The sequence below is a fragment of the Eschscholzia californica genome, unplaced genomic scaffold (genome assembly GCF_041429995.1).
Source record: "Eschscholzia californica isolate CP2 unplaced genomic scaffold, dmEscCali1.0.p SCAF_2, whole genome shotgun sequence".
NCBI classification, from domain to species: Eukaryota; Viridiplantae; Streptophyta; class Magnoliopsida; order Ranunculales; family Papaveraceae; genus Eschscholzia; species Eschscholzia californica.
This window is the reverse complement of record NW_028238309.1, coordinates 6,688,443-6,711,530: the sequence shown is the minus strand read 5'-3', so window position 1 is coordinate 6,711,530 and position 23,088 is coordinate 6,688,443. Positions and strand designations below refer to the sequence as shown.

Below are 23,088 nucleotides of genomic sequence, written 5' to 3'. Positions count from 1 at the left end.
TGACAAATTTACTAGACAAACCTTCATATTCGATTATATTATCGATACTACCCTCGCCTACTAGAAACAAATTCAAAATCTTTGAACTTTCAAACATATTACAATTTCAACAAAAAGAAAGATGACAGATGCTTTATTGATTTATGATCCCAATATAAATATGATCCCAATATACTAACCTATTTGTCCTGCCCTCACCTCAACTTATTTGTATTATCACAAAATATTTGTTCTCATACATCATGATACATGGTCAAACTACTCGAACATGAAAATCCCAATCCACATTTATAATGACCAAACTACCCATCAAACATGAGAAATATAAAAGCAAGATAAGGGGATAGTTCTGTCAAGTTAATCAAAAGAAGAAGTTATTTTCATAGTCATTGTGATGGTTGCCATAATAAACCTATAGATTAGGGTAACTGTTAGGTTTGCATTCCTACTAGTTGTGTAAAAGCATATCCACTTTAGGGTAAAATGGAGCAAAGTACTTTGAAATGTTTGTTTCTTCAAAGAAGACTAGCCTCAAAGGTTAGAAAAAGGAAAAAGATAAATAGGACCACTAAAAGTAAAGGGAAGGGTGCCCTAAATATATGGGAAACACAGAGGACAGTGGGAGTTATAGAAGAAGTAAGAGTTCCTCTGGTGCCTACCCACAGGGGATATTATTATTATGACTTTGGATCTGAACTGAGATACGATTTCTTAATGATGCCTCTCTCTCTTCTACGACTACCTTGATAAGAATAGGCTTCATAATCAATTTTAGGTATATAAGAAATTTCCCTTGACCTAATACTTGCCTAGTTATCCCACTTGTCCCCACTAGACAAAACAAGTAGAAATTGATAACCAAATTGATGCATTTTAATTTTTAATGGAAGTATCACAATATATAGATTGATAGATAAGCTAATAGTGAGTGCAGTTACGTTCGAGTATATGCAGTCGGTCTGTCTCACACATCTGGCGTGTTTAGTTGGGCCACTACTTATCCATGTATAATTCTCGATGGTTATGCCACGATCTTTTGAAAACCCACCTAAGATAGACAAAATATACCCAAGGTCTACAAAAACGTATAATTTTCAAGGTCGGAATCTTATTATTGTAGGTGTACATGGAGTAACAATTGAATTTCTGTTTTTAATCCCAAAAGTTGCCACAAATTTCAATACTTGAACTTATTATTGTAATAACACCAAAATAGAACTTGAACTCAGGACTATCCCCAACTAGGAGCAAATGGCATGCCTAACATTAACGAGATCAATGCAATTATGCTTTCTCATCATACCAACCAATCCTCAAAGAAGAGAAACAACCTTAAATTAGAATATCCGCCCGCTAAAAGGTGATTGGAGAGCCACAGGAAATGTAATTGTAACTTAAAAAGCATGGGATATATCTCATAATATCGAGCGAACCAAGAAGAAGAAGGGTCCGCTACTAATTTGAATAGTTAAGAGGGTCGAGTCACCAATGAAAGAAAAATAATGTTATACACTCTTAGAGCTCAGAAGTAGAGGAAGTATCTGTTAGAATCGGAGCCGATTTTGGCTTGACCCGACTCGTCAAACTCAGCAACAGAATGCGTCATTGAGTTCGTCTCGTCGAGCTCTTAAGCTTAGAGCCAAGAATCACTCGAATCCAAATCCGGATGAATGAGAAATTCAAGTTTGAAGTTTGCACGAAGTTCGGTTAAATTAGGGACTAGAACGTCAAAGTGGATAAATCAATTTGGGCGCCATTTGCGCGAAACGAGCACGTCTAGATCTGGACGGCTCGCATTCGATGTGCGGGATTTTGCGCGATCTAACGGTCGCGCGTTTAGGTCCTCGGGATGATTTCGGGATGCGCCCAGAAGCGTTGGATCTGAGCGATCCAACGGCGCGGGTCTTCTCCGTGTCGGGGCAGCGTTGGGATTTTAACAGATTTCCACCTAACGGCCACCGAATCCATCTGTTGGGCACGCTTCTGTATCCATCTAAGGGTTCGCGTTTAGCCCGAGATTTTGAGGGAAATCCAATGGTCTATATTACAACCGACTCCCAAATTCAGTTATCTTTCAGTTTAGTCCACAAAATGAAGTGATATGTCTCTTTAACCCAACAGACACTTTGCACCCATTCACTTCCTATATAAACAACCCAAACCCACTTCATTTTTCATCAATCAATTCATTCTCTTCTTCTCTTCTCTTCTAACAATTAGAGGTTCTGGTTTGCCTAGAATATCTGATTGAGAAGTATTTCTAGAGGTTCTGGTTTGCCTAGAATATCTAGAAAAAGGAAGAAAGAAGTTTTGAGTGAAGTGATAATCATAAAGCGTCTAGGACAACAAATTCATTCTCTTCTTCTCTTCTCTTCTAACAATTAGAGGTTCTGGTTTGCCTAGAATATCTGATTGAGAAGTATTTCTAGAGGTTCTGGTTTGCGTAGAATATCTAGAAAAAAGGAAAAAAGGAGTTTCGAGTGAAGTTTGAATTTCCAAAGCATCTAGAAGATCATCCGCATTAGTCCAAGAGCTCATAATATTTACAAAGGTTCGTCCGCTTTCAGAATATAGAATTACTATCTTAAAACTCTGAAAGGAAAGTCGTTGTATCCCGAAGGCATACACCCTAACGTTTGGTATTGTTACGGGGGTGTAGAATGTCTTAAGGAAAGAGAATTTATTCTCGCCTCGACTACATTAACGTCTATCTCGGTTAATTCGAAAGAAGGAATATTGATAAATCTTTATTCTCGAAGAGTCTGTCTCTCTATAAGTTAGAGAAAGGAAACTTTGTCTAAATCAAGCCAAGACAGAAAGAAATCGACTTATCGATTGATAACCAAAAGAACAACAGTATCATACAAAATTCCGAAGAAAATCAAGTAAGGCATATAGTTTGTTATATAACAATCGTTGTTATACGAAATAATGTAGTAATATACATGTAGGTGCCTTATATGGAGACAAATTGTTTTTACGGGTCCACATAGATTTGGTGTTGTAATAACATCTACCAATATCTTGTAATAAATTTTCAACAATAAGAGTATGACAAAGGTAAAGATTGAGAGAGATCTTTCAAAATTACTTACTTGCATCTTCAAAGGTCTCCGCGAATTTATCAAAATCAGTTGAAAATCAAAAGAATCGGAGCCAAATTACAGTTCGTCAACTATTAAAAAAACACAAACGAATTTTTCTATCGTGTCTACATAAAGTTTTTAAACATGGGTAGGTGGATCTCAATCAGTCGGATCGAAACTTGGTGGGTGATAATTACTTCATGTTAATATATAATGGTTTACCCGATACTTGAACTTTTGTGCTTTAATTGAATCATACCTTTCTTGTATATATCAAGAATAAAGCTAGTGAAAGACAAATTTGAGTTGAACAAGTACTTAGACTTATATAGTTCAACAAAAAAAAAAAAGTACTTAGACTTATATGATGATATATATCTATAGTAAAAACTGATATAACTTGGAAAACAGCTACAAAACTAACTATAACAAAGGGTTTGTTATTTACTTTCATTTAGAGGGCTGGCCACAAAACCTAAATAAGAATCTCTATATGTGGTAGTAAGATGTGAACTACAGAAAATGTGGTCCAAAGTTGTGAAAATAATAATAGAATGGTCCTTTTAGTAGATACAATGTGTTTAATAATTCAAACATATTTCAATCACTAAGACAAAGGCATAGAGAAGGTAATGACATCATCGATACTCAAAAAGGTTCGAAGAATTGTTGTGTGATATGAGCTTATCTGTTCTATGGGTAGGTGGTGGTCCTATGGTTTAAGAACCAAAATCCGAAAAGAATAACTCGGTCCACCAAATTTAGTATCTAAAATGGTCAATTTTGTATAGTAAAAGAACCTAATATTGTCTAATATAAGTATGGCAGAATATGCTAACTAGCAAAACTTGAACTAGTAAAAGTATATGATATTTCTCAATTCTAGCACTAATTGAGGTGATCATGTCTTTATAAGGTTGAATAAGCCACTATACTAAATTCAGTACTAATCCAACAATATTATTTCTATCTCAGTCAATCGAATAACTCATATCACAATATTATTGTTCTACTTTTGTAGTTATTGAAAGCAATAGTTTTCATCTTTACAAAATCTGAAACTTTAGTGATGTGGTTTATAATTGAAACCTCTCTACTGTCTGCTTGTGCCAATTAGGCGGTGAGAATGGAAAAAAGCTAATCTCAGTGTCATCTCACTGGAAACAATGTGACTATGCCCCTAAATACATTTATGGGCAAAAGATAACAAATTCTATTTGATCAAGAGACTGTCTTAGGACTAGAAGTTTTAAATTGATGTTACTTTAGACTAAGGTGTTGTTTATTTTGTTTTGGATCTAATTCTGAAATGATTGTACATGTAATTTTAGTTGTTTTGCATGTTTTTATCTTAAGATCTTGAAACAAGTTTTTTATTATCCAATGCATATGTTTCGAGCTATCTAAAATAAAAGATAAGTCTGAATTTGAGAAAAAAAACTTGTTTTATCGTGTGAATTTATTAGAGAAGTTAACTCATGCAAGTACTCAAACTATACAAGATAATAACACATTATTTATTTCAAATTTCGGATTTAACAAAAAAAAACAAACAAACACCATATTGATGTAGTTAGAAACAACCACTAAATAAAACGTTCAACACACTTATACACCGAAATATCATTGTTAGAAGAAAAATCCGAACATGCATTCAGTGCCCTCCTTTGCAATACCATGTGTGATGAAGCAAATGTACAATAAATAACAATGGACTCGTCCTAAAGCCTGAGCATCTGAAAATCCAAAAATAAGTTCTTCCTCCAAGAAGTTTTCTTTCTTGGCAGTCTTACAGTAAATTCCAAACATAAAAAAAAGTATGCAACAGAGCTATCAGAAAAATTCAAAATTTTAAGCATCTCATTTGAATTTGATTTTATGATACCGAATTTGTGTAGGTACAACGAACTTTAAAAGATGGAAATCGTATTTGTATTGTTACGGTAGAATCAGGAAACAAAAGCACTATTATGTTAAGATGTGCTAGCCTTAAATTATGAAATTAAAAGGAAAGATCATACTTGAGAATGGAGGAAATCTAGAGTTGGGAGAGGTTCAAATTGTAAAATGTTACCCTCATACTAAAAAATTGTAAAAGCATAATAGGTTTTATAACAAATTTAGTTCACACAATTCATCTGGATAATGAGGGGTGTGCCCAGACGTATATGCCTAACTCTAACCTCCCCTCCATCACACGTCCAGGGGCGGTCAGGGCCCAATGCAACCAAAGTTTTCGTTTTAGACCCGACATAATTAAGGACCACATATTTTGAATTTTGTATATCAATTTTGGAAAACAAATTTATGACATGATTTAAGATGTAACTTAGTGGTTTAGAATTGAGATTTTGTGCAAGAGGTCAAAGTTCAAATCCTCTTCCAAGTATCATTAACAATTTTATTTATTTTTTCTAACATGCACTATATGGGACTCCAAGTCTTAATTTCGCTTGGGGCATTTGAAATGATGGAGACGACCATACACTCATTGATTTTCGTTCACAAACTTAGTTGGCACGATACATCTTCTGAAAGGTCGTAGGGCTCCAAATTTTAATTTCACGTGGAGCCTTTGGAATGACGGGGTCGGGAATGCATTCATTGATCCTTGTTCACAGACTTAGTTTGCACCATAGTCGTGGCTGAGGTGGAGGGGGGCGGGCAGGGCATCCGACCTGGCCCCCACCATAGCGGGGACCCATTTCTTCTAAAGGTGTTTTTTTTGTATATAGGTAACGACATATAACATAACTTGAAAAGCCAGTTAGATCTACTAATAATAGTCATGGGCTTCCGAGGAATTGACCCGGGTTCAAGTCCCATTGTCCTCCTACAATTGTTGGTTTCTGTCCTTTTTTGTTTAATTGCTAAATGAGTTTTTTTTTGCTGAGCTATAATTTTTTTAATAATTTTATTATTTTGAGTGCATTTTCTTTCATTTTTTTGAGGTGTTCCTAAAAAATAGAAATCTAAATGTTTTTTGAAAAATTCCAATAAAATTACATATTTGATAATCATGATGCAAAAGATACCATATTCAAAAAATCACTTAGACTCTAAACTACACGTTCTACGAAGAAATTATATATCTTTTATTATTTTGTTCGTAACTTTAGGCCTCTTTCATTATGGTTTAAAACTTAGGCGGTTATCGTGCTCATCATATCTTCATGATGTAACAATGTCTTGTAACGACTAATGTAGATTGTAGTCGATTTCTCAAAAAAAAGATATAAGTGGAGCAAGTAGAAATAGTAATTTTGCAACAAAAAAAAAAAAAAAAAGTAGAAAATAGTAAGTGTCTATAAACCCCCCACCCCCCCCCCCCCCCCCACACCCCCCCCCCCCCCCACCCCACCCCCCACATAAAATTTCCATTGGGTAATTCTAGGCCCAAAACTTGAATTTTAACTCTATTTGGCCCAATATTATCTCCAGTAACAAAAACCAGGAGCTAAACCTCCGATCATTCCGCTCTTGCCGTATCCTAGGGCAAAGAACATATTCCCTCCTAAAAACTTTTCTTCTCATCAGAAAACCCTCCAACTTCGAAACCCCTTTCTCTCTCTCTCTCAAACTCTCTCATCATTTTCTCTCTCTAAAAACCCTAAACTTAACTCCAATGGAGCTTCTTCGATCGAATCTATCTCGTGTTCGAATTCCAGAACCAACTAATCGCATTTACAAACAAGAATGTTGCTTATCTTTTGATACTCCGGTAACAAATTTTTTTTTTCTTTCATGCACTTACAATTTCCAGATCAGTAACTTGTTTAAATCTGATATGATAATTTTTTTTTTGAGGTTTTTCTCAGAAATCGGAAGGTGGATTGTTCGTCGATATGAGTTCATTTCTTGCGTTTGGTAAAGATTGCGTTGGTTGGAATTATGAGAAGACTGGAAATCCAGTTTATTTGCATATTAAACAAACGAGAAAACAGGTTCCTGAAGATAGACCTCTTAAGAAACCAACACTTTTAGCCATAGGTATTTCTTTAAGCTTCAAATTTTAGGATTTTTCTTAATCATTCTAGTTAAAATTTAGCTCCAATTTCAGTTCTTTATATGCTAGTTATGTAAATCAGCAATACTATCATATCAATATATTTCTGCTCTAACCTAGTTTAGACTACATGATAATCGTGTCGATCAGAACGAAGACATTATGGCAACAATTTGACTTCATGTTACTGTGAACAGTAGATTAAATTTATACTTGTAAATTGTAGTTTAAGTTCTTGATATAGTTCTGAACATGATTTTCTATGTAGGAACTGATGGCGGATTTGACAACAATGAACCGGAGTATGAACTAACTTACGAGATTGTTATATTGCCTGATTATATTACCCTCCCGTTTCCATCAGTAGAGCTGCCAGAAAAGGTATACTACTTTGAAATTTGTCATTTCAGCAGACATCGTACTGGTTAAGAATAGCAACCGATTTTTTCTTTTGAAACGAACTTTGTCTTTAAATATGTAATTTACATCTTCTTTTGGGTGGTTTAGGTTAGGTTAGCCGTTGATACTATATTGAGGGATGAGGGTGCTGAACGAAAAGAGCAAGTAGCATCTTGGACAGCTGATAAGAAGCAAGTCAGCGTATATGCTATGGATCTGCAACAAATCAACAATGGTGTTGTAGTCCCTCCATCTGGTTGGCAATGCTGCAAATGTGACAAGACAGAAAATCTTTGGCTAAATTTAACCGATGGAATGATTTTCTGTGGAAGAAGAAACTGGGATGGAACTGGGGGAAACAACCACGCAGTTGAACATTACAAAGAAACAAACTACCCACTTGCTGTAAAGCTTGGAACTATAACGGCTGATTTGGAAGGAGCAGGTAATGCCTTCATATATCTGCGGCAGCGGTCATTTTTCTGTAAAATAATTCTCACTTCACATATCTTCCTTTATCAATTGTAGGTTAGCTACTCCTCGTTCCAAAAAGATTGTCGGCTAAGTCCATTTTGTCTAGCTCTGTAGGGGCAGGGTGTTGGCATTTGTTCTTGTTATAATTTCTTATCTGATAGTATTTCCCCCAAAACCCCCATAATTATATACCTTTTAATTTGCAATAATAGGTGATATAATTGTGTTTATCAATTTGGACTATTACCAAAGTCAGAAGTTATAAATATTTACTAACTGCTACTGCGATGGCTTGGTACAATGCTTTATAACATATATCATATCATATTATATGAGTAGAGGAGCTATTACTCTTTGATGATGCTGTCAATGCAGCCATTTTGCCACAATCATACTCTAATCTGCAAATTAGTGTTTTAGTACGTTAACTGCTGAAGAATTGAAGAGTTCGATTAAATTCCAGATCCCAGCACCAGTGAATATACAGAAACAAGTTCTTATTTGAATGGCCCCCGGTCTATTTGAAATAGCTTATTAGATGAGAAAACATATTCCATCCGCGGAGGACAACGTAATGTAGGGAAATTCTGTTTAATGTCAATCTGGTAGTGCTGATCTCATGTAAGGATTTGGTTGGCCTCAAGCTCATGTAGTCATACGCCATGGAGCATTTAGTATCTTCTACTCTCAACTCTCAAGCTGTAAAATACCAGTGATGGTTCGTATTAGTACTTAGTAAAATTTAGTTCCGTTTTTTAAAGCTTATAATGTAATGAAGAATTAGGAGTGCGTAATGTGATAAGCCTGGCTGTGATGTCAATTCTCGTATATTGCAATTCAAATTTCAATTATTTAGTCGAATAACTTAGTACAGTTTATAGAGAACGTCGTAAAGTCTTGTCCAAATATATACATACGGTTAGATTTATGATTGTCCCTCTTTATTTCTCAGTAGCTAATTCTGAGAACCTTAGATCTAATAAACTATTGTGGCAGTTCAGATGTGTTCTCTTACGCGGAGGACGAAAGTGTTGAGGATCCACTATTAGCTCAGCATTTGGCATTTTTTGGAATTGATTTTTCATCATTGAAGAAGGTTAGTCTGCGACTTCATTATTTCTTTCCCTTTCCTTTTTTTTCTCTTAGCATCAATATTTTCGTATGAACATATACACGCATATTTTAGGGCATAGAATTGGCTTATGAAAAATGAGAGGAGGATTTATAATGGCAAGTGAAAGAAAAAAATATTCAGGGAAATGGACAAAAACAACAGACCACATCTGTGATGATTAAACATAGGCATCTGAAATACAAAATCTCAATTAACTACTTTAACATGCATGTCCAACTTCAGTTGACCAAAAAAATTTAGAACTTAAATTCATGGATTCTAGTTTAAGACTTACCTGTTCTAGGAACTACCTTGCTAACATTTTCTAACCTTAAAAGTGACAGCACAAGTTCTAGACGTTGTCTACTTAAGTGTATATAAGTCATACATACAACATGAGGACAGTATACTCATACATACAACATTTATGTACACCAACATTATTTCCCGATTTGATTATGTTAAATTGCACACAACATTTATGATTTATGTACAACATTCATGATTTATGTACACCATTTATGATTTATGTACACCATCTGACGTTATTATGTGCAAGTATCAGATGTGAAGTTGACTAAAACCCTAAGTGCAATATCTACACAATGTTAGAGCGTAACTTGTTTTATTTCCGTTTTTGGTTATTCAATATTGTCTCCTCAAGTCCTCTTGTATTCAGATTATACAATTTTTTGTTAATTCCGTTGTTTTATTAGTATTCAATTTTCTTCTGCAAGAGAAGATAACTAGGATTTGTGTTTCAGACCGAAATGACAACAGCAGAAAGAGAGCTTGATCAGAATACTAATTTTGACTGGAACCGCATACAAGAAAGTGGGCAGGAAGTGGAACCATTATTTGGACCGGGTTATACAGGACTTGTTAATCTCGGAAATAGGTAAAGCTTGTCATTTAGGATGCTGATGGGATTTGCTATACTGTTTTTTATGCAAGATAAATGTAGTCTTCTTTGTTTTTATCTGATTTTATTTTCTTGTTTGTTTGATTGTTTATGCATTGTGTTTCTTAAAGTTGCTATTTGGCCTCAACAATGCAAGTGGTATTCTCAACAAATTCTTTCAGCTCACGGTCAGTATAAATTTTGCTGTTTGACATTCTTTCTGTTCACGGTCTCAACTCAACACTTTCTTTTGCACCAAGAAGCCTATATTTGGTTTGGATGTTGTTTCTAATTTTCTATTGTTAATTTTATGGGTGTGGTTCTTGTACCAGGTATTACAAGAACCTGACTTTGAAAGAGGCTTTTGAGTCTGCTCCCGCTGATCCCACGTTGGATTTGAATATGCAGTTGTTAGTAACTTATTATTACAATCTTCTGCTTGTTTTACTTATTGTTCATTTATATATATCTTTGGAGCACGCCATTAAATTTGGAGATTTAGTTCTTCAAAGTGGAGTTTTATAATGTTTTGCCATTTTGTGATAGGACGAAACTTGGGCATGGTCTGCTCACTGGTAAATATTCAATTCCGGCACATGAGGTACACAACTTATGAGCATTGTTTTTTCTTGCCTTTCCTTTATCTTATAGGAGTATAACATTTATTTTGGTCTTCCAGAAGGAAGATGTTTCAAATTCTTCAGGACCTACTTCAAGTATGGTAAGTTCTCTGGCTAACTGTCCTGCTGCCGTTTCTGCTAAAATTCATATTCTTTGCTAAGTTAATGGTTTCAATCTGATTTCCTGACCTACAATTTTTATGTACCTAATTCTTTACATCCTTCAAGCTTTACTTGTACGTGGTGATTAGTGAGGAATTTTTTTTTATAGATTTTTATTTTAGCTTCACACAAAAAAATTAAAACTACAGCACCTCTTTGTACGCTGGGATAATTTGCAAATCCGAAAAATTCATGATTCATCATATATTTGTAGGCGGTTCATTAGCGCATCTAATATCTAGTAGTAGGGCTGCAAATTAATGTTAGACGTTTAATGTGATATTTCAATTTTCTATTTAACCAAGAATCAGGTTCTATTTTGACATATCGTAATGAGACATTAAAATCAGTGTAATGCCATTTAGGTCATCTCCTATGGGAATAAGCGTTGGATGTTCTGTTGTATTCTATCATAGATTCATAATCTTATAATAGAGTAGAATCACTTTGTATGCCAACCTATTTTGAGATAGTATGGTAAAAACCAGAAAATCTTCATACGGCATGAGGACTGATGGATTGACCGTCAGTAGTTAAATTGCCCGAAGGATGTACCGAACTGTAACAGACATTAGCCCAATGTTCCTTCCAGTTACTTCAGACACTACTTTTGAGAAATAGGCTGACTTCTATTATGCATAGGATGGTAGGATTATATGTACTACGCAGTTATAAAATAAACTAATTAGTAAATAAGGTCATATTACAATGGTTCCTAATGATGCACAAGCGATTCTTTATACAATTTAACTTTCACTTGTAGGCTGCCAAAATTCTTTTTGTTGGGAGGGTGATCTGAGTATCTGACTGTAAGACCAATAGGCAATCCCTCGACCAGCTATAAATCTAAACCCCCTTCAGTGGTTGAATAGGGAATCCCCTCCATAGTGGGTGAGGATTGAGGAGAACTGACTCCCACTGTATTAGCTCGTTGTATTGGCATGTTCTTTTCTTTAAAGTTTTGTGCATTGAATACTTTTAATACTTGTTTTCATTTCCAGAAACAAGAAGGGGTACCCCCTCGCATGTTCAAGTCAGTTATTGCTGCAAGCCATCCTGAGTTTTCTACTATGAGACAGCAGGTAGGGTCTTTCTTACGCAGTCATATGTGCGTGATATACACATGCAGAGCATGAAAATTAAGCATTTCTAGATGTCCATCTTTTGTTTCACTTAATATTATTACTATGTAAAATGTTGTTACTTCAACTTTTATAGCCTAATAAAAAACATGGTACTTCATTCTCTTGTACTAGCATCATAGATTGCAACTTGCTACGAAGACAGTGAAGTACCTTCGTACTGATTACATGTCTCCTTTTTCCTACAATGAGTGGGAGGATTCTTAATTGTATGTTATGTATTGTATATCTTTAAAGCGACATGTGTACCTTGGAAATGTATGATTTGTTTATCTATTTTCTTACACATTATTTGTCACAAACTTCTTCCTAGGATGCATTGGAGTTCTTTCTGCATTTTCTTGACCAAGTTGAGCGTGCAAACGCTGGTAAACCTCAGTTTGACCCCTCTACGAGTTTTAAGTTTGGCGTTGAAGAGCGACTTCAATGTCCGTCGGGAAAAGTTGCTTACAATAAAAGAGTTGACTACATCCTTTCACTAAATATACCTTTACATGAAGCTACTAATAAAGGTAAGGTTTGCGTCATATTCCTTATTAAACCACGATTAGAATAATTCCTAATGTCTCGTGATTGTATTATTCAGAACAGCTAGAAGCCTTTCACAGATTGAAATCAGAAAGAACTTTGGAAGGAAAAGAAATGTAAGTAGTAGAAAGGAAGTGGATGCAGTATTCAGTTTTTTAAATTATCTTAAGAAAATCATACTCAGGCTGCATTGTTGTCTCAGATCAAATGACGAAATTGTACGTCCAAGAGTGCCCCTAGAAGCATGCTTAGCACACTTTGCAGCTCCAGATGAGGTACATGAATTTCACAGCAGTGCATTGAATGCTAAAACCACAGCAATCAAGTAAGTTTGATGATTATTGCATATACGAGTAGATGATTAGCTAATATACTTCATACAATTCGTTTTTCCTGTGCATAGTGTACTGGTTTCGAGAACGAAAAAGAATCAGTTGTAACAAATCTGTGCAAGAGTAGGTACCATGTAAAAAAAATCCAGACGTGCATCTCTTTGTTTGCTCGTATCACTTTACCGGTGGCGCATAATACCAAAACTTGAGGAATTCCTTAACCCGAACCTGGAGGCATAAGCTCCTGTTCTCCGGAGACCTTTTCAGTTAAAGGTTGAGGGAATGGACTGGAAATAAATATTTAGTATCTGATCTTGTCAAACTACAGAGTTAACAGTCAATACAATAAATCAGAAATATTGTGACTTACAAATCTAAATGGTGACAAGAGCTTTGGATTTGTCATGCTTTCTTGCAGAACTACTGGTTTGACAACATTCCCCGACTACCTAGTGCTGCACATGCGGAAGTTTGTCATGGAGGAAGGCTGGGTGCCAAAAAAGCTTGGTATCTATTCTTTAGCTTATTTTTTTCCCACCTGCAAATGTTTGTTAAGTTATGTTATATTTTATCTGAGAATTATGTTTATCACTTTTCCTGATTTGATATTTGTAATTCTGTAGATGTCTATATAGATGTTCCAGATGTTATAGATATTGGTCACATGCGGAGCAAGGGGATTCAGCCAGGAGAAGAGCTTTTACCAGATACAGGTGTGTAAAGAGGTCTTGATTTTCGTGATATGTTTAATATTTTCTGCACACATTCGTATTTGCTATGGTACTTCTGTTTTATATATTTGACCATGTGTAGTGTAATAAATATGGATGTAAATGCAAAATTGCAAATGCATACCAATCATACCTGATTACCTTGTACTTTCATCTTTTCTGGTACTCCTTACTGTGTGGCCATGAATCATGAACTTTTTTCTCATGGCCCCAAAAGAGAAGGTTTCTCAAAACATGTTACGTACAGTGCTTTTAAGTGAAGGCCATTTACTTCTTGTTTTGAAGTCCTGAAACCATTATATTTTTGTCCAGAAATGAAATGGACATAGAAAAGCTACTGTTTTTGAGAAAGAGGTTGAAGTTCCCTGGGCCTAAACACCCTCACATCCTAATCTTCTTTCTTCCCCACCATAAGCACCGTCAGAGTTGGGAGAAGAGAATTTTAGACGGAACTCTCCTTCCTCTCTTGGTTCTTGTTAAACCTCGAGGTGCGGACTTTATTGATGTCCTTCATAGTGAAAAATAGTGATCTTGTGATGTTGTTCATGGTGAGAAAACTTATCCAGGTCGTTCTTTGTTTCAAGTTTCAACTTTCAGACAACATTGTGGTGTTGCCTCTTTCTCAGCATTAACTGCCCCAACAATGTTTTGTTCCTCACTTTGGCCTTAGTGTAATTCAGAATTCAGATTTTCAACAGTTTCTAATAGAACTTTTGAGGGATTGGGACTGATGTGTTTTCTCTCTCTAATATCTCCAACAATGTCTATGTTTTCTCTCTTTAATGATGATGGATGGTGGTTTTAATCGGCAGAACGAAGAAGGAAGAAAAAAGAAGATAAGTGGTTTGAGAAGGCAACCGTTATCAGTTTCGAGATATAAGACGAGCGTAGAAACTCTGGACTGGAGCCTCCAGCCCTCAATCGAGAACAGATTTAAACGATCATTATGCAAAGGAAAAAAAAACATCTTTCTTTATAAAGATTAGGAAACACTGTTCTCGCACTTAACACTCTAAATCATCGGGGAATCGTAGTTTAGATTGCAAGTGCCACAGGTCTTGCCTCTGTAATAGGGTAATGTAAGGACAATTCTGCTCTGCTTCTGTTGTCGCATTAGATCAGAACTCAGAAGGAAAAAACAGATTAACATGTGCCGAAGTAAATAAGATGAATAACTTCTGGTAGGCACTGATATAGTCATCCAACTGCTTATACGTTGACGCACTATTTTAGTCTGCTAAACTTATGACATGGAGAGCATGGCTTTTGACCTCAGGAGTTATACCATCTTGATCTACACGAAGTTTCTTATCATTACCATCTTGATCTACACGAAGTTTCTTATCAAGCTAGTTTGTGGGAAAAATGTTATGATGAGTGATGACCTTCAGTACTATGCCCACGATATGTATTCCATATTTGATTTCAAGTGCTTCATTCATTGTCATATATGTTTTTTTCTCCTTACCAATTTGAACTTGATTTTTTTTTTTTTCATGTGTCAGCTTTTGATAATATGATCATAGTTTCTTCCAAGAATATAGCATGCATGCTTCTTTTGTATAAGTAAAATATACTGCAATAACCAAATGGAAGAAAGGTGTAAACGAGTAAAAAATGTAAAATAAAAGCAAGCTTGTGCTCTGCGTATTTAGAAGAAGGGATAGATGGCAGTGCATATTTTGTTGTGTTCCTCTCTTTGTCCCATCTCCTTTCCATTTCCTTGCTATCATATTTCCGTCCTTGTCTTCTCTACTTCCCCTTTCGATGGTGTGGTAATTTTCCTATTACGTTTTTTCCTTCATTGTGTTCCTCTGTAAGCTTCGTATCGATTATTATGATTGATGAAAAAAATTCGAAGACATTTCGGAAATTATTCTCGAGGAAGAGAGGATGGTTAACTATGGAGAATGATCTGATTACAGTCAATGAGGATACTGATAAATATACTTCGATGTTTTTCAGTTGCTGGGAGTGAAGTAGAGTCTGGGCCTTTACCCAATGTCGACATTGTTTCACAGCTTGCGAACATGGGATTTAACTATAGTCACTGCCAGAAGGCTGCTATTAACACTTCGAATGCTGGGGTGGAGGAGGCGATGAATTGGTTGCTCTCACACATGGATGATCCAGGTATTGTGGTCCTGATGGCATGATTTATAAGTTAATCTGCGAAAATTTAAACTTCCAATTATAGACCTTGTTTCTGTATTAAGAATTATTTCTAATATTTTTTTTGCTTTCAGATATAGATGATCCTATTTCAAATACTGCTCCCTTATCAATTGATCAATCAAAAGTTGATACTTTGGTTTCCTTTGGATTTCAAGAAGACCTTGCTCTAAAGGCGTTGAAGGAATCAGTACGATTTTTTATCTGTGCAAAATATTGAAGTACCTAGTGAATAATTGCAAAGAAATTTCTAATTTAGTGGTTGAAAGTACTTAACTGCTCAGTCTGTTGTTGGATTCTTACAGGGTGGAGATATTGAGAAAGCAACAGATTGGATATTTAACAACCCAAATGCTTCTGCTTCATCAGATATGGATGCTACTTCCAGCAGTGGGAAGTGTTCTGTGGATGAAGGATTACCTGATGGAGGTGGAAGTAAGTCTATTTGACTTCAATTTGTTTGTTGCCTTTTCCTTAGTTTTAGCTCTCTCGTAAAGTAGGACTTCATTTCTATTAAAGTTCCATCCAATTTCTGTTGTGCTAAAAGTTATAGGACAAAATGATTGTGAGGATGGTATTCTTTACTGAGATGGATCGTCCTCCCAAAAACATAGAAGTTAGATTATCTTTCGAGGACCCATATGTAGTTAGTTGAACTAGATCATCCTCTTGAAGGGCACCTCTGAGAGACTGAAACTAAGTAGTTGGGATCGGCTGATCCACCCGACCTCCTTGTGAATAGTATCGGAGTCAGGGATCAGTTTTATTAATAAAGTATGGTCTGTGCCTTTATGCCCTTTGTGTAAAATAATATTATTCATGACTATATCTGTTGGTGAAATTCGTATGAGTTAGTCGCTTCGGATCAGTGAGAATTGGAAACCTGCCCCTGTCCTATCCCGAGCAAGATCTTGTCCCCAACTCCTTAGCTCTGAATCATATTTTTCGTTGTATTGCAGAATACAAGCTTATCGGACTGGTGAGTCACATTGGTAGCTCTACTCATTGCGGGCATTACGTAGCTCATGTGCATAAAGATGGAAGGTGGGTAATCTTCAATGATGACAAGGTCGGGGCCTCCCATAATCCTCCAAAGGACATGGGTTATTTGTATTTCTTCGAGAGAATCAACAATTAGGAGAAAGCACCAAACTAATATACTCAGAATCCCTACATCCACTGTTCATCGTGCTCATTTGATGGTGAGATGTTTTCCCTTGAGCTGCCCAGTGAACTTATAGATCAATTTGAAAATTCTAAATGCAGCACTTTTGACCAAATAAATTCGGCATTCGTTTAAATGGTGGGATATTGATCAAAAGAACCTTGTACCAGTTGTTTACTTGATGCAATCCTCTATCCTTGCTTGGGTCCCCAGAATGCAGTCAGTGTAAAATGCGTCAAATTTGTGATACTCCTTTTGACCATTTCATGCTTATTGACGTTTAGACTTGTTAAAAAACTAATCATGTTCAGCTCAAAATCAGCTTATAGTGAGCTTGTTAATTATACCCAAGTAACCCAAGCACAAAAGGGAGCGAACTTCTGTAGTAGTGTTTCATTTCATCTGTTTGGGTGCGAAAGGAGACCAGGAATGCTAAGTAGTTGACTAGGTGATAGACTTGGGATTGGCTAGCACTCGTGGCCAATCCTCCACCGGAGATGGGCTCATCCCTTTAAACAGTGCCACTATCAATAGGATCATTATAACAACTCACAGTCCTTTGTTTCGGTAAATTTGGAATATGGGAATTGTCTGGGAGATTTGCGGTTTGGGTCCCCTTTCATATAATTGACTTGCTGTTTGGACTCCCTTTTTCCAAAGTTGCACTTTGGACTCCCTTTTTATTAAATATAACAGTTCTAAACAACATGAAATGAAAAATTACTATTTTACCCTTTACTTGCTTAACCCACCATTTCTTTTGCTTTCCCACTAGATTTCTGGAAATTGACCTATGGTAACAACAAATCGTGTATTTAGTAGAAGATGTAAAATCTGACCGGACCCATTTTCCAAATCAATCTAATTTCCATTATTTCAACAAAAAAAAAAAAAAAATCAAATTTCCATTACAACTCTATGTATGAACCTAACTTTTTGGGTAAACATTAATCATGAAGTAGGAACCGGTTTGATGAAGATCAAACCTGGATTTGGTTTCTCCGTTCAATTAAATCTGGTTTGAATGACCCATATGAAGATGGTTATAAAGATAGAGCACTTAAAAGTTATTGGAGAACAAAAAAAAAATGAAACCTAGTGAGATACCTCATCTTCCTGGTTTTAGTGAGAGAAAATAGGTTATCATTGTCTTCCCCTCACCATCCATCTTAACATCATTATCATCTAAACTAACAGGAGAGAGAAAGAAATAATGATGTTGGTGGTGGTAGTGAATCAAGAATTGGTTTCTGGGATTTAATTGAAGAATTATAAGTGGGACTTGTGATGTATCTTCCATGGTGAATTTTGAAAATTAAGTGTAATGAGATTGAGATGGTTTCTTCTCATTACACTTATACTGTACCCGACTGCTAGAGAGAGAAAGTGAGGGAGAGAAATTATTTTTTTTGACCAATTACTTGAGTAAGATACAGTTAAATAAATTAAGGACTTCAAATTGCAATATTGATGTGTAAGGGTAAAGTGGGAATTTTTGTAAGTATAACTTTAGAAACAGAATATTTTCGGAATATTCCGTCAAAAGGGAGTCCAAAGTGCAACACTGGAAAAAGGGAGTCCAAACAGCAAGTCAATTATAGGAAAGGGGGTCCAAACAGCAAATCTCCCGAATTGTCTAGCCTCGATATTGCTTGCACAGATCAGCCTAATAGACTATCAACTGGGCTTGGGGGATGGTCTAACTTGATTGTGGACCTCCCCTGCTCCAAACAGAAATGCATGATGATATATGATCTACGGGCAAGTGAGTGCACATGGTGGCTGGATATCGTCAACCACATTTGGCTTTTATTTCACTCTCCTTCTAAAAATAGTCCCGCACTAGCTGGTCTCATTCGATGGTGGCCAATGAAAATAGTTGATCTACACAAAGATAGTATGATTTTAGCTGTTCATTTTGTCTATTCCTCGGCCTAGTTATCATAGTAGTTGAAACATGAAGATAGTATTATTGTTCTATTTGTCTATTTTACCTTTTTTGTCTGAAGGTTCTTTCAAAATCGGGCGAACTCTTGTAAGCAATACGAGTCTGTCTTTCTTTCAATAATACCATTTATCCTAATAAATACTGTTTGTGGTTTAATCATGTGTTGTTCTATTTGATTCGATAATACTATTTATCCTAATAAATTTTGTGGGGTTCTTTTAATGGTTTCAGTACCAGTGGTATTACTGACATAACCTCTTTGGGGATGGTCAATAATCTCCGAAACTCATTTCGTCATCCAGCAACTACAACAGTCTTTTTATTGGCACCCAAGTGCTACTTCGGTTGAGTATTGAAACATTGAATGGGATGAAAGTTTCTTATTCCCAATATGTAAATTAATAATTTTGATCTAACCAACACATCCATGTATACTACGCCTTCTAATTCTTTAACAGGATTATCTAAAAGATTCACGATATGATTAGGAAGACGTTGCAAACACCACACATGATTTACTGGACATGCTAGCTTGATATATCCGATTTGGTATCTATATATTCGAGTTTCAAGTAGTGTTCAATCGTTAACCTCGGACAAATTAATCGAATATTAATTAATACATAATCGATCAGCTCTAATGAAAGGAAATGTTCCGAATGTACTACACAAATTAGTCTAATTCGCGGCCATATCCATTGGGCTTGGGGGGTGGTCCAACTTCATTGTGGACCTTCTCTGCTCCAAACCGAAATATATGATTGACTGGCAAGTGAGAGTGCACATGGTGGATGGAAATTGCCAACCTCATATCTTACTTTTATTTCACTCTGCTTCAAAAAATAGTCACGCACCAGCTTGGTCTCATTCGATGGTGGCCAGTGAAAATAGTTGATCTACACAAAGATAGTATGATTTTATCTGTTTATTTTATCTATTCTTCAGCCTAGTTATCAAGTAGTTGAAACGTGAAGGCAGTATTATTGTACTATTTGTTTTCAGCTTTTATTGAATGCTAAAATTGTTTCAAATTTTGTTCTTATGTGCATGGCTAGGCTTGGTCAGTGGTCACCACTTATTTGTGAAAGCGACCAATATCTTCACTAAAATTATGTTATGGCGAAATTCGTATCACCGAGGGAAATCCTCAAAGTATATACAATTAGTTGTGGATGTAACACTATTAATTATTAAATACTTATTAATATGAATTTTGAAATAAAATCGACAAGAGTAATTCTGATCCAATTGCATCCATTTGAGACCAAAAACCCCAAACTTCCAACACAACAGGAGGAAAGGGAGCCACACTTACCAGTAATATCCTTTTGTTGTGCTTCCCAAGTTTTATATTGAGAGGATAAATCTAAGGCCCAAAAAAGGAGCCCAAATAGGAAATCCAACCCAATAGGGAATAATATCTAAAAAAAAACCCAAAATGTGATATTACCTCTCTATCCCTCCAAAAGCAATGGTTACCTCTTATGTCCCTCACTCTTTTCCCACCAACAACAGCCTCTCTCTTTCTCTCCCTGACTTGATTTGACCCGAGCCCACATGCCAGCCTCTCTCTTTCTCTCTCGGTCTCCGCGCTCTCTCTCTTCATTCAAACACTCTCTCTCTCTCTGACTTGAAAACCTCTAAACCCTCTCCTTCCATCAAAACGATTCATCTCTATCTCTCTCTCTATTTCGATCATACTCTCTCTCTTCATTCATACCGGTCCATCTCTCTCTCTATCTCTCTCTCTATCTCTTTTTCAAGCGAAACAACCACAGCCATTAACGCCTCTTTCATTCGAAACGTTACCGGCGAATCTCTTTAAGCAACCGGATCTACCAATTTCTCTCTCTATTTCGTTCTCTTTCAACAAATCTGGTGCATCTCTCTCGATTTCTCTCTCTTTCAAACACAGGTACGTCCCTGTTCTTCCTCTAACTCTTGATCATCTCTCTGTTGTTGGTAAATTATTTGGTTTGTTGGAAAATTTTTGGGGTTTGTTGTTTCAGATCTGTGTTTGTTGGTAATATTTTAGGGTTGTTGGTTCAGTTTTAGGGGTGTTCGAAAATTTGGGGGTGTTTTCAAAGAATTAGGGTTTATTATTTCAAGTTCAGTAGTCTGATCTTGAGTTTGTGAGAAAACATTTTGGGTTGTTTTTCAAAAAAGTTTTAGGGTTAAGTTGCTCTACAGTTTCTGATAAAACATTTTGGTTGGTGTTTTGTGATTTCGGAAGCATTTGGGTGTTTATGGTTCTTCATCAAGCTTGTAGGTTAGGTTTGTTTTAACATTTAGGATTGTGATCTGAAAGTTAGGTTTCTGTTGAGACATTTAGTACTTTGTCTTTGATTTTTGGGGGTCTGTCTTTGTTGATGAAGTGAATGATTTGTTTTATCATTCTGGGTTGTGTTGAAGAAATGTTAGAGTATGTTTAGACATTTTGATAGTTGTTTGTGATTTCGGAAGCATGCATCTTCACAGAAAGGTCATTTGGGTGTTTATGAATCTTCATCAAGTTTCTAGGTTAGGGTTGTTTTAACATTTAGGTATCTGTGGTGACATTTATGGGTGTTTGTTTTAACATTCATGGTTGTGTAAAAGAAATTAGTATATGTTAAGACATTTTGATTGTGTATATACATTCTGTGTTTGTTTGAAACATGTGGGTGTCTAATACAAAACATAACAACTTTTGCAGATTACAAAAGATGGTGAAAACAAACACAAAGAAAGGAGATGGTCCTGTTAAAAAACAACAGACTCCACTGAGGGCTAGCCCTAGGAAGAGGGTTGCTGAAGAGCCATCCTCTGCTGGGCCTAGCAAAAAAGGCAAAAAAGTTGCTAGTCCTAAACAAGCAAAGGTATCTTATTGTATACACATCTTTGACCATGTCCTGTATTTAATGTTTGTGCTTTGACATTTCATATAATGGTTTGGCATATTTGTTAGTGTGCTGTCATTGTTTAAAATTTTGCTTCAATTAGTGATCTTTCATTATTGTGTAGACCATCATTGGCCTAGGCTTATTATGTAGATACATTCCAAAATGATCTGCCATTATTTATAGTGATGTAGCATTCAGTGTAGTGTTGAACATTTTGTAGAAACATTTTTGGTTTGTTTCAAACATGTGGGGGTATCTTACAAACATTTCAATTTGTGCAGAAAACATATAAAAGATAGTGAAGAGCCAACCACCGCTAGGCCTAGTAAAAAAGGCAAGAAAATGATGAATGTGACATCATCACAGACAAAGGTATGATATTCTATAAATATTTCAAACAATTTTTAAGCATTTTACATAATTGCTAGTGTGTTGTCATTCTGTAAAATGGTGCTTCACTTATTCATACTCTTATTCCTAGAGTTTTGTGAAAAGTTCTAAAAACCATTGGCATCAGCTTACAGTGTTGTAGCATTTGTAGTCGTGTGTGACCATTTTGCTGAATGATCTAACATATCTATTACTGTGTGTTTGAAGCATCGATCTGCGACATCCAAATCGAAAGAGCAGATGGTGGAGGCTCAACGTACAGAGCCAAGGGAGCAAAAGAAGAAAAATTCTTTAAATTACAAATGTAATTTGAAAGCAGTTCACAAGGTAGTAAGGGACAATTTGGAAGCATTTGTAGTCCAGTTTTTGTTCTCTGAAATGTTGATGAAATGGATGGTTTGTTTTAACATTTTGGGTTGTGTTCCAGAAATTGGGGTTATGTTGAGACATTTAGTACTTTGTTTATGATTTTTGGGAGTTTTACTTGATTATTACAGTGATGTTATTGGTCAATGTCAGACAATTTGGTTTATGTTTTAACATTTAGTGGGGTGTTGATGTATTTTGTGGTTATTAATGAGTAAAAATTGATATGTTTTTGACATTTTGGGTTGTGTAGAAACATTTTGGTTTTGTTATCAACATTTTTGGGTCTCTTACAAACATATCATTTTGTGCAAAACATTTAAAAAGGAGAAGCAGCAAGACAATAGGTTGTACAAAGAGCTAGCTCTAGAAAGAGGGCTAGTGAAGAGACAACAATTGCAGGGCCTAGTAAAAAAGGCAAAAAAATATTAAAGGTGACTGAATCACAGACCAAGGTAAGATGCATTCCTAAACATTTTGCATAATGTTTAGGAATGCATACGAAATGACATAACTTTCTGTGAAAAAAGTTAAAATTTGGAGAAAACAGTGGCATAAATTTTTTGAAATGTCCTCTCATTATTGATTGTGGTCTAACATTGAGTATAATGTTTTCGCATTATTGGTATTGTCCCGGCATTTTGACAGTTTTCCAGCATTGTAAATAATG

General features: G+C 35.7%; 1 protein-coding gene and 1 long non-coding RNA gene across 2 annotated transcripts; both read left to right on the top strand.

Annotated features, from left to right (window-relative positions):
- The first annotated feature begins 6,468 nt into the window (after nt 1-6,468).
- Nucleotides 6,469-17,019, top strand: UBP14 (ubiquitin-specific protease 14). Its single transcript, XM_086663403.1, has 20 exons — nt 6,469-6,807; nt 6,905-7,076; nt 7,361-7,473; nt 7,600-7,936; nt 8,967-9,061; nt 9,844-9,977; nt 10,112-10,168; nt 10,313-10,390; nt 10,527-10,581; nt 10,660-10,701; nt 11,764-11,844; nt 12,218-12,416; nt 12,491-12,548; nt 12,635-12,757; nt 13,183-13,271; nt 13,388-13,477; nt 15,461-15,628; nt 15,742-15,857; nt 15,973-16,102; nt 16,627-17,019. Exons 1-20 carry the CDS (start codon nt 6,712-6,714, stop codon nt 16,803-16,805), a joined length of 2,412 nt encoding a protein of 803 aa, XP_086519529.1. The 5' UTR covers nt 6,469-6,711; the 3' UTR covers nt 16,806-17,019.
- A 4,011-nt stretch (nt 17,020-21,030) lies between these two features.
- LOC147555730 (uncharacterized) lies at nt 21,031-22,863 on the top strand. The gene is made up of 3 exons (XR_015235063.1): nt 21,031-21,638; nt 21,944-22,034; nt 22,260-22,863. It is a non-coding gene; the product is annotated as an uncharacterized LOC147555730 (long non-coding RNA).
- The last annotated feature ends 225 nt before the right edge of the window (nt 22,864-23,088 follow it).

What these genes read in the sequence shown, in the direction of transcription:
- UBP14 (XM_086663403.1), top strand. Translation starts at nt 6,712, where the DNA reads ATGGAGCTTCTTCGATCGAATCTATCTCGTGTTCGAATTCCAGAACCA. An exon ending in CAGGACCTACTTCAAGTATG is followed by an intron (nt 10,702 to 11,763) that starts GTAAGTTCTCTG and finishes TTTCATTTCCAG; the next exon opens with AAACAAGAAGGGGTACCCCC. An exon ending in CTGGGTGCCAAAAAAGCTTG is followed by an intron (nt 13,272 to 13,387) that starts GTATCTATTCTT and finishes GTAATTCTGTAG; the next exon opens with ATGTCTATATAGATGTTCCA.